The 16,330-nt window shown below is 40.0% G+C and overlaps 1 protein-coding gene across 1 annotated transcript; it reads left to right on the plus strand.

The window, feature by feature from the left end:
* The first annotated feature begins 671 nt into the window (after nucleotides 1-671).
* On the plus strand, nucleotides 672-15,368 carry elapor1 (endosome-lysosome associated apoptosis and autophagy regulator 1). Its single transcript, XM_033629381.2, has 22 exons — nucleotides 672-788; nucleotides 4,041-4,161; nucleotides 4,640-4,820; nucleotides 5,252-5,399; nucleotides 5,490-5,570; nucleotides 5,694-5,799; nucleotides 5,894-6,043; nucleotides 6,294-6,382; nucleotides 6,593-6,770; nucleotides 7,047-7,175; nucleotides 7,473-7,563; nucleotides 7,661-7,766; nucleotides 7,858-7,995; nucleotides 9,186-9,449; nucleotides 9,950-10,126; nucleotides 10,207-10,357; nucleotides 11,713-11,806; nucleotides 11,938-12,039; nucleotides 12,238-12,364; nucleotides 14,071-14,249; nucleotides 14,358-14,523; nucleotides 14,607-15,368. Exons 1-22 carry the CDS (start codon nucleotides 717-719, stop codon nucleotides 14,688-14,690), a joined length of 2,934 nt encoding a protein of 977 aa, XP_033485272.1. The 5' UTR covers nucleotides 672-716; the 3' UTR covers nucleotides 14,691-15,368.
* The last annotated feature ends 962 nt before the right edge of the window (nucleotides 15,369-16,330 follow it).

The raw sequence follows: 16,330 nt of genomic DNA on the forward strand, positions 1-16,330 counted from the left end.
AGGCCTAGCCAGAAAGATCTGTGGAGATATATCTCGTTTCTTGCTTATTTGATTTATGCCTTAGACTTTGCTCCTCTCTAGGGTCTTTGTTATTTTAATTGTATGCCTGGTGATCTATAAAATGACGTGCTACTGTTTTCGTTGTACTTGCACTTTATAAAAACCCCAGTTTTGTTTTTTTGTTTTTATTTGTATTTTTTCTTTGCGACGCTTTTGCAATTTCACAACTTTTCACTGTACAAAAAATGTATAGTCCTTACGAGAACATGTATGTTTCTCTATGTTTTTTGTTCTATTGTGTGTTCAATAATAAAAAAAAAGTCTAAAAAAAAAATGTTTACAAATTATTCGCAGGCATTTAATTGCTATATATTTTTGTAAAAATGTCGCTTGCTACCTTGAAATAAATACGTCGCTGTTTTTTTTTTTTTTTTACTTTAGCCGTCGGTCGCTAAAAATACTAACTAAGACTCACTTCTACAGTAAATGTCCTAAAATGCTAGCAGACGGCAGGTAAAATACATCTCAGCCTCATGTGATTCAACAGTCAGACATTAAACGATGATTCAGAGTAAGAACAGCCAATCACCTCCCAGTATTTGCTCACCGTTCAGAGTGAAGCCCCGCCCCCAGCCGCCGGGCGGGCAGCACCTGAGGGCGCAGGTCAACCTTCTGCTCCTCCGTCCCCATCACTTCAGCACTGACAGGAGGCGACGATGCACCTGAGACACCTTTTACTGGGGCTGCTTTTTGCACAAGCCTCTGCGGAGCTGCCCATGTGCAAAGAGGTGAGGACATTCATTTTATTTTTATTAAGTAGCCTTTTCTACCTCATGAATAACAACCCATCCAAAGCTGAAATTAGGTGTCAGTTGATGTCAGTGTCAGTTGATCGAACTATAACAGTTTGATGTACATATTAATGTTTCATTTCTTATGGATGAGGAGTTGACAGAATTAATTTAAAGCCAGCAAAATATGAAATTGTTGCTCTGAGGTGTGACACATGTAACTTTCTGAACATTTTAAAAGATGGCTGACCTGCTTCACCCAGTTTAACATATGTTTGAATATGCAAGAAACCCTCCTCAAGTGCTATGTTTGACTTTAGGCTTTAAAATTCAACACATAATAAAGAAAATAGACATGAAGCGTTTTCTGATGGCACATTTAAATTGGCACAATCCAACAGTGTTGATTTTAGTAAGACTAATGTTGGCCTCCTTCACGTATTGTGAGTGGGAAATGAACATATGTTACTAACAAGTGCTTGAAGTGCTCGCTTCAGTGTTTACTAGAACTTCCATATGTTACGTCTTCTGCTCCTCGCCCTTTTATAGGCTACATGTTTCCTATTTGCATAACACCAGTACAGTTTGATAACACTTAAAACATTTCTTTTTTATCAGCATATGTTGAACATTACCACACCGTGTGTAGAGTTAAGATACCAGAGAAGGGAAAAGTTAGCACAAGGGATGTGTGGTCTTGTAATATGAATCTGTTGGGCTTATAGGTGATGATGATTTGGGGAAGGAGGTGAGTTTGTTTCCATGCCAGTCTATTGACCACGAGGCTCAGTGGTCATTATGTCCTGTTGCCTTGGTTCCCTCATGTTTGTTTAAAGGAGGCGATTCAGCTCCAGCACATCCCCAGTTTGATGCATTTTTACATCACGTCCTCCCACCCAAACACACGTTCATCATCTGACACCCTAACCACGGCTAATGTTGCAGCTCTAATTGAAAACACAGACCTAGAGTAGTGCTGCTGCAGCTGCTGCTGCTGCTGCTGCTGCTCTGTTTCTGTTAACTATTAATCCCAAAGGGCTGAGTGTGGGCTCAGATTAGTCTGATTTTCCTTGGAATATAACAGCCTGCTGTTGACCAAGATTACTCCGTGTGCTTGCTCTTGCCTCGTTTCGGAAGATGTTAGATTAACAAGATAACATTATGTTACATCCCAAATTACATCAGTGCGGGTGGAGCAGTGTTTGTCAGTCACCTACTGTCAGTATCTCCAGAAGGCATCAAAGCACGACAGACAAATACAACAAAAGCTTTGCACCTGAGCTCCTGCTGTCTCCAAAGTCCTGTGACAACTCTGAAAATTACATGTTTACAAAAGGATCGGATGAATCAGCATTTGTCCCCCCCTGGCTGAGTAAATAAACCCTGAAGGGAGTTAAACCGGTGCAGAGTTGGAGCACATCCTTGATGAGTGAGATTAAAACAAGAGTTGAGACGGCCTCCTGGGCAAATATTAGCCGTGACTTTTATTTGGAAAAGAGGCTTGTCTGGTTTGGGAACAGAAATTCCAGAGGTATAAAACAATCTGGTGGCCTAATTTAATAGCAGCTCTATTTTCTGTTCACATGTAGCAGTGTTGTCACACTACTGGAATTTATAATGTAGATACAATACATTGAAAAATATTGATTGGCATTACTATTTTTGTTACCATGGTGAAAATGGACATTGAGGGCATAAAATATATTTTTACAAAAACAGAATATTCACGACCAATTCTATAAGTGCAACACACATCAAGGGACCTTGTATCACTGCTTATGAGAGTGTGTTGAGATCAAAATTCTGGAGGTCGGTGCTACAGTTTGTGTCTCAGATGACCTCATCCCCAATACCTTAAGTCCTGGGTTCTGCCTGTTAGACATGTTTCCAGACTGTTTTATCCTGCCTAGGAAAGAGAAGATGATGGTTGAATTATGTTTGTTACATAGCTCAGTTAGGCTCTGCTGGAAGAATGTGTGTTGACCCTCTCTTGGCTGGTGGTTGACGGATTTAACAGTGAGTTTAGCGCTTGAAAAACTCACCTTTATAGTGAGAAATAGGGCTGCAGAGTTTTTTGATATTTGGGAAATGTTTTTGGAATTTGTAAATAATGGTGACAATGAAGATGCTATGAAAATGTAAGGCTTAGATAAAGGATGAGGATAGTCTGCTGTACCCAGTCTTAAATGTGTGCTTAAATTATATGTTTTTTGTTTTACAGCAGTATTATTATAATTTTTATTACTGTATTATCATTAGTAATAATAATAATGATAATAATAATTTTTAGTTTTTTACAATTACTATGATTATTATTTTGTTAACTATTATTTTTTTTTTATAAATGTCATATGTTCTAACTTGGTGGGGTGGGGTTGTATATGTTTAACTTGTTAATCAATAAACATGTGTTTACTAAGCATAGATATAACAAGGCCATAACATGACACTGATGACTTTTCTTGGTTAGTAGCAGAGAACAGCAGACTGTAGCAAACACTGACAATAAGAGAAAGCAAGAAGGCGTTGTTGATATCAGTACATCGATATTGCAAAAAAAAAAGAATATTGAAATCATTTTAGATGTTCAGAATCAATATGTAGCGATAAATCATTATTTTTGACAACACTAGCATGTTGGGCTGCACAACATGTCCTCTTTTCCATCATCATTGCAATGACAAAGGCTTCATTCCAACAACTGGCTGACAAAGCCAGTGACAAAGCTAAACTTTAAAATGCAACAATCATTCTTTTCTATTGGTTTCTTTTCTGGTCAGTTCAGTTTGTTCAATAAAATAATAATTTCCTTTCATTTTTCCAACTAAACAAGCAACTTGTTGTATTTTATCAGTATATGTTAAGCAGCAGAAAGGCAGAACAGAGTACACTGTATTATAGCATATTTTCTGCATATCGTGCAGCTGAGGTGTGCAGTGTCGGAAAACTCAGAGGATTACCAAAATCATTAGGATTCATCCACTAGGAACCATGAATGTTTGCACAAAATGTAACTACAATCTGTGTAATGGTTGTTGAGACATTTCAGTCCACAAATGTTAAAAAGGAAACATTAGAGAAAATTGTGTAGTCATAGTTTTCCTAATATCAGGCAGCCTTACCTGCATATTGACTTGCATCTTTGTGTATCAATAAAATCTATGTCATGTACTTCTTGTATGTATGATGTGCATATAGTGTGTTTTTATCCAGCTGTGTGAAACTAACACCTGTGTTTTGTCTCTGCAGTCAGATTATCACTTTGAGTACACAGAGTGTGACGTACTCGGGTCACGATGGAGAGTGGCGGTTCCCAACAAAGCTGACATATGCACAGGCCTCCCCGATCCAGTTAAAGGGACACAGTGCAGTAAGTGTCCGACTCTTATATCTCATTTTATCCACACCCTCAATCTGTATCACAGCTTTAAAGGTCCAGTGTGTAGGATTTAGGGGCATCTATTGGCAGAAATGGTATATGATCATAAGAGTCATAGTGTTGTCGTTACCTTAGAATGAGCCTTTAATACCTACATATGGAGTGGGTCCTCTTCCAGGGAATCCGCCATGTTGTTTCCACAGTTGTTCAGAACAGACAAACCAAACACACATGGCTTTAGATTGGGTCATTCATGTTTTTGCATCTTCCATCGTAGTTACACGTTTGACTCATGGGAGAAGTTTCAGTTCTGCAACCTCACCTCTAGAGGCTAATTAATCTCACACACTGGACTTTTAATGAGTAAATATTGTCACCACACTTTATCCTCTCTCAGTTTTTTGCCATGTTGTCCACAGCTTCATGATACTTTTCCTCTGTGGCCTCTTTCTTTCTTTTCCTCTCACAGCCTTCTCCTGTAGTGAGGGGGAGTTCCTTGACATGCAGTCGCAGCAGTGCCAGAAGTGTGCTGCAGGCACCTACTCGCTGGGCACTGGCGTGGCCTTTGATGAGTGGGACAGCCTGCCGTCTGGTTTTGTCACCCATGGGGTGACCGGCAATGGCGGGGATTCCCACACAGACTGCTCCAAGTCAGTATATGCCTCAGTTGTCATATGATTTTAAAAGCAGGTTTTACTGATCAGTCAAAGCTCTCACTGTTTCTTAGTTTCAAGTGGTGCTGGGTATTATACTGATATTGTGACATGAGACTAGATATTTTCAGGTTTTGGATGTTGTAATATCATATGTGTTGTATTTTCCTGGTTTTAAAGACTTCATTAGAGTAAAGTGATGTCATTTTCTTACCCCACTTAGTCATTATATCCACATTACTGATGATTGTTTATCAAAAATCTCATTGTGTAAATACTTTGTGAAAGCACCAATAGTCAACCCAAGAATTTCATTGCAGTATCAAGGTATTTGGTCAACGATATCGTGATATTTGATTTTCTCCATGTCATCTTAGTTTAGTTTCAAGAAACTCATCAAACTGTTTCTGCTGCTGCTGTTTCTCCAGTTCAACCTGGACGCCAAAGGGTGATCACATAGCCTCAAACACAGACGAGTGCACTGCAACGCTGTCGTATGCTGTGAGCCTGAAGCAACCTGGAACTGTGACCTTTGATTATTTCTACCCGGACAGCAACATTTACTTTGAGTTCTTTGTAAGTGCTTTAAGACGACTGTTGATGTTGACAAAGATGGCTGTCTTGAGAGGGGGATGTTTGGTCACCTCTGACTCAAATCTCCTGCAGGTTCAGAATGACCAGTGTCAGTCTACAGACTCTGAGAGCCGCTGGATGAAGATCTCTGACAGCTTCTTCAGCAAACACGGGGTTTGTCTCACTGTTGGTCTTTGTCACACCTGCTGCCGTCTGGTTTTCATTTGCCGGAGAATTCAGATTGTAAGACCTTTCAATGTGTTTGTTCCTTTCTCATTTTCACATCACTCTGTGCAGGTTGAGCTTAAGAGCGGCAACAATGTGTTGTACTGGAGAACCACTGGGTATACTCTGGAGGGCAGCACTATCAAACCCGTGCTGTTAAAAAACATCGCCATCTCAGGTAGATTATCTCTGTAGTGTGTCATGTGCAGCAGTCACTCCTCAGCTCTTTCCTGTTAATGATTACAAGTTGATTGATGTTGTTTTTTTCCCAGGAGTGTCCTACACCTCAGAGTGTTTCCACTGTAAACCCGGCACCCACAGTGCAAAAGCAGGATCTGCCCGCTGCACCCCTTGCCCTGCTGACACCTACTCCAACAAGGGTGCCACCGTTTGCCATCAGTGTGAAAAAGACAAATACTCAGGTTTCTATTTCTAATGCTCTGTCCACAAACACCAGTCGTATCACTGACCAGCACACGCTTTAACTCATAGATATATATGAACGTACAACTGTTATGCATTTGCATATTGTCGCACTCATGTGCAAAGTACTCTGTATGCAAATACTGCATTTACTGATTTACTGCTTAAGTGTGTGAGGTTTGTCTTATCTCTGGATCTTAATGTGAGCTGTGTGTTTTCCCTCGTCCGGCTTGGTTTGTATTTTTCCAGAGGCTGGCTCAGGGAGCTGCAAACCGAGACCTGCGTGTACAAACAGTGACTACTTCTACACCCACACACCCTGTGACTCTGAGGGAAAGGTAATGTAGGTTTAGTAGAGGTGAACACACACACACACACACACACACACACACACACACACACACAGATTTCACCTTGAAACAGCCAGCAGCCATCTGGTGTAACTATTAGGTTTCTGTAAATATGGATTGCCTGGGCTGATTGTGTGTGCCACAGAGCATCTGGTGCCTTCTTTCATGTATTCATGTCTGGCTTGCTGTGCGTCTCAGACTCAGCTAATGTACAAGTGGATCGAGCCGAAGATCTGCTGTGAGACTGCCAAAGAAGCCGTGAAGCTGCCTGCATCAGGGGAGAAGCAAACCTGTCCTCCATGCAACCCGGGTTTCTTTGTCACCAACTCTTCCATCTGTGAACCCTGCACCCAAGGTTTCTTCTCAAACGGCACAGGTGCAGAATCACTACCCTCCTCCTTATATGCATGTCAGACTTTCATTCATGTGTACATACCAGAGACCTTGACATTTGATACTAAGTATATTGATAATAATAAACGCTAATCTACAGCCTTTGTGGTAATAAGAGTCCCACAGCAGCACTATAAAGATCACTAAAATAGATGGATGTAAATTAGTACAATAAACTATCAAACTATGGTTCTTGTTTTATTTTCCAGTTTTTTAGCACATGCATACTCTGACAAAATAACACATTATTTACTCACAGCCTGCAACGAGTGCCCCGTTGGAACAGAGCCAGTGGTGGGTTATGAGTACAAATGGTGGAACACGATGCCGAGCAACATGAAGAGCACCGTCTTTCGCCGAGAGTTTGGCGAATCTGAACACAGCACAGGTGAGAAACATAATATTTGGGCAACACAGTGTAGATGGAGAGGGCAGACAACACAGCAGTTAAATGATAACCATCATAGTCAGAAAAAAAAACCCCTAAAGAAGGGTGACCGAAAACAGCTAGAGGTTGAAGGATGGCACGAACAGTGAGAAAGTGAGGAATCTGGGGACCGCAGACAAAAAAATATAAACCATATAAACCTTGCTAGTTGGATTATTTTGTCAAACTACTATGTCAAAGCTGAGAAATTAACTGTGTTAGTTGTGATATTAAATGTTATTTTGTTTGTAATGACAGCATGGGAGGTGGCTGGAGAGTACATCTACACTGCCCCCGGGGATCAGGACACAGACTACCTAATGCTCACGCTCGATGTCCCTGGATACAGGTGAAGTCAAACATGTCTCTCAAAGGAGTTAAACATCTATATGTGTACACTATATCCAAGTTGGAAATGCTGAATGAAAGGTCACTTGTGTCCACAGGCTGCCTCAGTCTGTGGCCAAAGACAGCGAGACGAGTGAACTTTCTCGGATCACCTTCGTCTTTAAGACCACGTGTACCGCTGACTGCAAATTTTACTTCCTGGCGGTGAGGAGAAATGTTCCCACATATAAAAAAGTAAAGCTTGACATCACTATGATGTGTGCGGGTGATGTGATGTGAGTGTATTTCTCTGCAGGGTTACAATCAGTGGAATAACGAATTGGTGGAGCACTGGAAAGGCAGCAACATGCAACAGTCATACTCCTATGTGATCCAGAGCAACAGCACCACCAGCTTCACCTGGACGTTTAGAAGAACAGAGGAACGTAACGTGGTGAGACGCAGTCATATATACCCAAAATGACTCTTCATCTGTGACCTTCATACAGCTTCACCCCCTCAGCCTTAAACATATCACGCCGCAGAAGGAAGTGTGCATCTACTCATGGACAAGAGGGTCATGCTTGTGACAGTGCAAGAAGAAAACATTGATGGCACTAATGTTAGCTAGCTCAGTGGTGCTAGGTGAGCTAGCAGTAGATGCACACGTTTTCTGCACGGTGATACAGTTGATAGGTGTATTTTGTTAGAAATAAAGTAGTTCCTACATGAAACTGCAAAAAGGTCTGTGGGTTATCTTGAGTAACTAGGTCATGATTTCAGGCAAGAGACATTGCTGTTGAGTTTTTCAAATGTTTTTTTTTTTTTGCGCTTTGTGCACCACAAGCCAAGTGCCATCTAGTTCCATTATATTGGAGTGAAGACGTCTCTACGGCTGATATCTCCAACAGTCTGCAACTCATACCGAAACAATCTAGACTGATAAATAGCACAACCGTTAAGAGGAAATAAATGTTTTTAAAGTTTAATTCCTGGCAGTCAGTTGGACCTCTTAGTTCTTTGCTGTGCTTCATCAGAGTGAAAATTTACAGAGAAGTAATGCGTTCATTTGGGGAAACAAATCTGCTCTTTTTTCTGAATTAATGACATAATAATGTTGTTAATTCAGAAAAATTGGGCTTTTTTCTGAAGTGAATGCATTATGTTTCCTGAAAAAACTTGCTAGTAATCTCTGACAGTAAATGTGAAAACAGTGTGCCGAAAACTACAGGTACATGTAAGAGGAAGTCTGACACTCCATTAGATTTATAAGAGAGTGAGAAGATGAGGCACCAAATTTAACAATAAATACGGTGAATTTATTTACAAATTATGTCATTAAATGTTTCAAATCATCACTAGAATTTGTTATGTCAGACTGCTGTGGCGTCAAGTTTTCTTTCTCTGATTTGTGGAGTTCTTTTGCACAGAGTGAGTTTCCCCCAGTTGCTGCACTGAACTCTAGAGGGCAGTCTAGAGCTGTGTGTCTACTTTGAAAACCTTTGAATGACCTTTGCACATAGTCTGACTGAGAGCTGAGAAGAAAGCATGAATAGACATAAAATAAATCCTAAAAAGGACAGACAACTACTCTGTGTGTAGAGTGACTCAGCTGGTGACTAAAACTGTCTTCTCTTCCCTCAGGAGCGGAAATACAGCTCTGACTCTGCAAAGATCTTCTCCATCCACATCACCAATGTGATCGGAGGTGTGGCCACTGAGTGTAGCCGCTGTGCCCTTAATTCCGCTATGGCCGACTCCGCCTGTGTTCCCTGCCCACCGGGACACTACATGGTCAGCGAGACTGGAGCGTGTGAGAGCTGCCCGCCGAACACCTTCATCAGGGCCGGTCAGCCGGTCGGAGAGGCTGCTTGTGTTCAGTGTGGACCAAACACACAGAGAAACAAGGTGATGGGAACAAAATCTTGACCACTAAAATTTCTAAATACAAATTCCTGACTTAACTGATCAATGCACAAATGTCTGCAGAGCTGTTGAGGACACAGAGGTCATGTCTTTGAGAGGAGTTTACTTTCCACAAATTATACACAGTGGAGGATGTTAAAGGCTGATTTTCACATTTTTAAAGACTTTATCTCTCTAAGTATGACTGTTTTAGTTTGCAGAAATAATCTTCACTATGTGCCTCCTACTTGCCTTGTTTTATAAAATTTACTAATATATATCGACCCACATCATGTAGCCTTTACTAATGTAATTCTATACAAAACAAAAACACACAGAACTAAAACACAAAAACCATATAAATTTAGGACTTACTGATAGGATGACCTCTATATTCCACCTGATATCGGCATTTCCTGGTTGTCTTCTTTGGGTTTCCCACAGTCGGTACATGAGATTATTCTACCCACTGAAAACACAATATGTTCCTCTCCATCCTCCAGGCCTACACAGCTTGTCTCAGTGACTGTACGTTGGATGTGCAGACAGGAGAAGGCGCGCTGCTGCACTATGACTTCTCTCCTCTGTCCAACGTCAGCGGCTTCCACAGCAGCCCCCGCTTCACCAACAAAGGCCTGAGATATTTCCATCGCTTTAATTTTGGCCTGTGTGGGAGAGAGGTGAGAAGCTGTGATCCTGGTGACTGGTGTTTTTCGTAAAATTTTAGTTTGATGTTAAAGCTGCTGTGTCTCTCTTACAGGGCAGAGTACCAGCTACCTGCATGGACAATGTGACAGCGAGTGGGAAAGAGGTCAGAGGTTACGTCTGTAGGGCCACTGTGGTTCCTTCTGAAATCAGGAGTCAGAGTGTGGTGTCCACCCAGCCTTTCATCATCGGTGACTCACTTGCCGGTATGGACTGAATGCTGCATCCACCTATTGCTGTAGAGGAGAAAATATTTAGGATTTCCCCAGATTTTGTCATTTGCAGTACAGTTGTTTAAAATGCCCTGATTTTAATTAAGGGGACACAGTTTTATCATTTGTATTATATATTGTTTAGTCTGCTGGGACGTCTCAACAATCATTGGATAGAAAACTTTGTACAGACATTCATGGTTCCAACAGGTTGAATCATAATGATTTCGGTGATCTTCTGACTTTGCCACTTGCACCTCCATGAGCAAACACTTCAGTTTATGACCAGCCAATGTCATCCCCATCAGCGTCAGTGGAACTTTGTACTTAGTGCTAATTAGCAAATGTTAGCATGCTAACACACTTATCTAAGATGGTGAACATAGTAAACATTAGACCTGCCAAACATTAACGTCAGTATTCTCACCGGGAGCCTTCTGCACGCTGATGTTAGCATTTAGCTCATAGCACCACTACACCACAGTATTGGGGGTGAAGATCTTTAGGCACCTTATGATTCCATTCTGATTCAGAGGGCTGTGATGCGATTATAAAACGATTATTGATGCATCACATTTTTTTTTTATTTCTACGCATGATTTATTTTTTGTCAATGTGTGACAGCTTGCTGTTTTTAAATTATAACTTTTTGCAGTGGTGAAAGAGGCATTCAGATCTTAATGTTCAGAGACAGCAAGAATAAATATGTGTAATAAGTTTGTCACACCATAAGAAAACGTGTTATTAAGCACCCAGCCACATGCTCTAAGACGCTAGGGGGGTGTCCGCTGAATGTGCTGAAGTCATGCCCACTCACTCGCAGTAAAGCTGCAGCCTCTTTTAATTGTAGCACTGCCATGGACGCTCCATCTAGCAGCTTCATTGGACTTGTACAACCATACATGTTTAAGCTATCAGAGCCAGATTCACATTTGGAGTCTGAGGTTATTGACCTGCCCGAAAATCAACCTAGTTCTTAGTCTGCAACAGAATGGCCATTTTTAATTAATCTTTAAATTAATAGATAGTTCTTGTGCTTCATTGCGTCATTCAGCAGGCTTTTAACCTGGAAAATCCTGGACATAGAAATGGTGAAAAACAGTTTAATGGTCTTTTGTCCCCCACCTTTACACAGCACAGCCTCTGAAGCCGTGAGCATGGCTGCAGACTTGTTGTCTCATTACTGTGTAGTACAGTGTAGTTTTACCTCCTCAGGTCCACAGTCAAATAAACAGTCAAAATACACGTCGCTTCTTAGGGCTGATAGAAGATAAAGTTGGAACTGGAGGTTTACACTGTGTACATGTCATAGATCAGATAAATATGTTACATGTCTTCTTATTCTGAAGGTGTGACGACAGACACGACCCTGAATGGCATCTCATCTCCAGAGTGGCTGTTTCCCGCAGCATCCGGCCTGCCAGATGTCATCTTCTATTACAAGTAAATAAGATCACAATTTATCATTTATTTATTTTCATTCATCCACTGTGATGCTTAAGAGTACATATTTGATGCTTGTGAAATTTGCCACATATTGGAAGTTAAGATCTTTATGTTTGTGATGTTTCCAGGTCCATTGAGACGACTCAGGCCTGTAAACAAGGCAGGTCGACCACCGTCAGGCTGAGATGTAACCCCACAGTGACTGCTAAAGACCACATCACGCTGCCAAGGTAGCTTTCACTGCGACCAAGCTCAACTTTTGACCCTACAAGAGTTGCTCAGAAAACTTTTGATATTACACACATACTGTATTACAGCAGTCACACTGAGCTCTGAGCTCTGAGCTGTGGACAAAGAGGCTCCTCTGAGATTTTTTTTCATCACATACAGGTTGTAATCATCCCTCTTATCTGTGTTTTCCTCCATAGTAACTGTTCAGAGGGGACGTGTGATGGTTGTACTTTCCACTTTCTGTGGCAGAGCCAGCATGCATGTCCACTCTGCACCAAAGACCACTACAGAGAGATTATCAGCGCTTGTGTCCAAGGAATACAGGTAGAGCTGCACAGGCACGGTCATACTGACAAAAATAATTTTACCTCCTCAACCCCACAAACCCATCACAGATCCATCACAAACTTGCATTGTTTGGAGAAAAATATTGAAATGTTTAAAATTTCTATTATGTCAGACTGAATTACAGGGTTAAAAAAAGATAATATCATATGCAAGACAAAATTTCCATTTTATATGACACTTTAACTCTAAAGAGGGGCGTCTTGCATTTCTTTAAAAGGGAACTACACCCAAATTCATACATAGGAATACTATGGTCTATGACAGTCAAAAAGTCTTAGTAAAAATGAACAACTCTCTCCCAAATGCAAAAACTACAGTGCTAAATCCCTCAAAGATGTCATTTGTTTAAAGTCTGGAGCTGCTCCACAGACAATGAATTGGGAATGACGGCAAGGGAAAGCCAAAATCACAAGGCACACCTGTATTTATATCTGTGCACATTAGCTGCTATAACTTGTGTTATCACTCTTATCATGACATAAGACAATAAAAACAAGAAAAAATAAGACAGGTAGCTTTCCTAATACTGTCTACTGACTCTTTTCTTTCGTTGGTAGGTTGTCTTCACTGGTGCTTTGTTGTAATTTGCAATAAAGCGGCTTTTTCCTTTTAAATGTTATCACCCGTCACACTGGCTGCCAATCAGGGCTTTTCATGACTCACACACTTATAATTCCCACCTGCGAATAGCGACAAATAGATTCCCTGTGAAGGTTTTTCAAATTTGATTAAATTAAATTACATTTTTTAGCTAGAGTTTGCCTCTTTATTAGGAAATGGGTGCACACAGCATACTGATACAGCCAGCTAAAAATTAATTCATCACTTTTTGTATAGGCCCAGTTGAATATTGCAGTAATAATGTGTGGTTATCACAAAATCCCACAGCACACCAGTGTGCCTGCTGCAGCACACCATTTGAGAACCACTGTTCTAGATAACACTGAGAACAACCAGGGGAATGTTCAGTATATGGGTGTATTTTCTGTTTCAGACCTGAGAACATTACAATAGAATAAAGCTCATCTGGGTATAAAAAAAAGAAAATAAACATACTGTGGTTCCACAAAATCAGTCTCCTATTGATTGGTCTCATGTTTCTGGCTTTGAGAGCGAGAAGCCCATGTTGACAGACATTGATTGATGTCTATAAGCATGATGCCGACACAGTGAAACACTGGAACACACATATATAATGTTTAAGTAAGTTTTATGGGAAATTTAAAGCAATAGTATGACATTTTGAGAAATAACACTTATTCACTTTCTGGCAGAGATGAGAAGATCAATCTTGGAACACATCAGCTTTCAGTCTGAGGATGATAATCCTCTGGGGGCGATGGCCAATATTTTGAGCTGATCTGATGTAGCCGGCTGATATCCAGCAACAACACATCCTATTCTACGTGCCTGTGATTTTGTCTAATCTCTATAAACAGATATCTGTACATGAATGCAGGATGCAGTTGTAGTCTTTTGCGTATTGTTTTTATAAAACTGCTTGTGACATCTTGACCGTGGCTTTCGCTTGCAAATGAACATGTAGCCCATTCTGTAGAAAATACCACAGTACATATAGTGTATCGCCAGTCAGCCTGGAAATACAGAGATATGAATTTTTGTCCATATTGCCCAGCCTTAACTGAGGCAAATCTAACTGTCTGTGTGTGTGTGTGTTTCAGAGAACCACCTATGTGTGGCAGCAGCCGTTGCAGTGTTTCGGAGGAGAATCACTACCACCACAAAAAGTCAGTGCCTGTGTGACTCTGGATTTCTGGCTCAAGTTTGGTGTTTCCACGGGAACGATCGCTGCTGTGCTGCTCATCAGTATCAGCTGCTATTTCTGGAAGAAGACACGCAAGTGAGACTTTGGAGCTTAGCATTTCTTTTGGTGTTTTCTAAAGCACTGATATGTCATGTTAATAAATAAGATTAAAGCATAGTAAAAAAAACTCTCCCATCTCCACAGGTTGCAGTATAAGTACTCCAAGCTGATGATGAGCTCCGGGGGTAAAGAGTGCGAGCTGCCCACTGCAGACAGCTGTGCAATAATGGAGGGAGAGGACGCAGAGGACGACCTCATGGACCTCACCAAGAAGTCCTTCTTCACCAAAATTAAGTCCTTCTCACGAGAGGTCAGTGACCCCTTCATTGACACATATTGAGCTACAAATAAGGCAGCGTCTCATGCTTTATGTTTTTATCCATGTGTTTTCAGAGGACATCAGATGGATTTGACTCGGTTCCACTCAAATCATCTTCGTCACACCATCAAATACTGGAGGAAGACTCTGATGATTAATTCAGAGGATGAACAGATTCTTCTATCAAACTTTAAGACAAACCGATCCAACAGACGGAGTCACAGAAAACAGACTTTTTAAATTAATGAATAGAGTGACAGTTTTATTGAGTATTATTTGTCATATGTTAGGCTGCCAAACCTAATATTGCAATAGAAAGTCTCCATATTGGGGATATTCTGTATTTTCAAAGCCAAATTGTGTTTTTCAAACTTAGATGAGAACTAAACCGTGGATAAAGTTACAATTTTTGTACATGTGTCAGACTGTGTACATTTTACATAATTGTGAGGGTGTATTCCATTCTTTTTTTTTTTTTTTTTGGGCTATCCTGTTTTTTATTAGACCAGCCACCCAGTTCAGGCTTATAAAGTTACTGGCAACATGTGAATTATATTTGCTACAGCTTTTGATAACCTTTTATGCTGCACCTAAGATTATGATATAATCTTGCTTTGTATTTTCTACAATAAAAAAACAACACAAATGTCCATCTCGAGAAATTAAGAATAACCTCAAATGCTGCCTTAAGACCATATTCCAAAGCATAAAAATTTCTTAATAAATCACTTTGTGTTACATACATTATATGATACTTTTATGTTACTGCTTCATATGTTCATGTGTATTGTCATGTGCCTTGGATTGAAACAAAATATAGCTTTATATAAAGAGTATTTCTTCTGTGGTTGTTGGTTTAGTTAAGAATAAAAAAATGTGAATTTTAATGTCATGCACATGTAATAGATGTTTTAAATATTTAACCAAAGACTTAAATCGGCGTGTCATGATTCCAAATAACGGAAATACAAAATTTTAATCAAAAATGTCTCTCTTCTGCAATTTTCCATGGAAACACATAAAATCATAAAAGTATCACTATAAGCAGTAGTGGAATGTAACTACAAACATTAAGTGAAACACTGCACTTAAGTATCTATTTTCTGCACTGGTACTACTACTTCACTACAATACAGAGTAAAACATTGTACTTTTTACCCATTTTTACATTTTTCTGACCACTGTTAGTTACTAATTACTTTGCACATTAAGGTTTTCCTCCCAACTGGCTAATTTTCACCTGCAGTCCTTTGGCAAGATGTTTTGATACCAATAAAAAAAAAAAATCACAGAATAAAAACAGCAGAAAGCCATTAAGACAGCATTAACTCCAAAAAACAGAAATTCTCAAGCCATGTAAAGCAACAAGCACCAGCATCAGCAATATAATCTTATAAAATATGTATTGTTTTAGATTAAATACCAGAAAGTGTATAAAATTGTTAAAAGTGTTGTAAAGTGTAGTAGTGCAGTTTACACATTAATGCATCAATAATCCAAAAATATACTATAAAATAATGTTATGAATATTTTTCACTTTTGATACTTCAAGTACATTTAGTTGATAATACTTTTGCAGATAAGTAAGCTTGAATAAATTGGATTTTTTTTTTTACATGTTCTCTGCCACTTTTTAAGTTAAGAATCTTAATAATCTTTCCACCACAAACTGTCGTTTTATAACTCCATGATTTCGATTATTGTTTCGATTAGGGTGTTTCATTTTTTCCCGGTAACACCTGAAAGCAGCACTGGTTTTAGTTTCCGTCTCTGTCCTCGGGCTCAGCTCGGCTCAGCT

This window comes from Epinephelus lanceolatus, chromosome 8 (genome assembly GCF_041903045.1).
Source record: "Epinephelus lanceolatus isolate andai-2023 chromosome 8, ASM4190304v1, whole genome shotgun sequence".
Lineage (NCBI taxonomy): Eukaryota > Metazoa > Chordata > Actinopteri > Perciformes > Serranidae > Epinephelus > Epinephelus lanceolatus.

What these genes read in the sequence shown, in the direction of transcription:
- elapor1 (XM_033629381.2), top strand. Translation starts at nt 717, where the DNA reads ATGCACCTGAGACACCTTTTACTGGGGCTGCTTTTTGCACAAGCCTCT. An exon ending in GCTTCTTCAGCAAACACGGG is followed by an intron (nt 5,571 to 5,693) that starts GTTTGTCTCACT and finishes CACTCTGTGCAG; the next exon opens with GTTGAGCTTAAGAGCGGCAA. An exon ending in GACCACATCACGCTGCCAAG is followed by an intron (nt 12,040 to 12,237) that starts GTAGCTTTCACT and finishes TTTCCTCCATAG; the next exon opens with TAACTGTTCAGAGGGGACGT.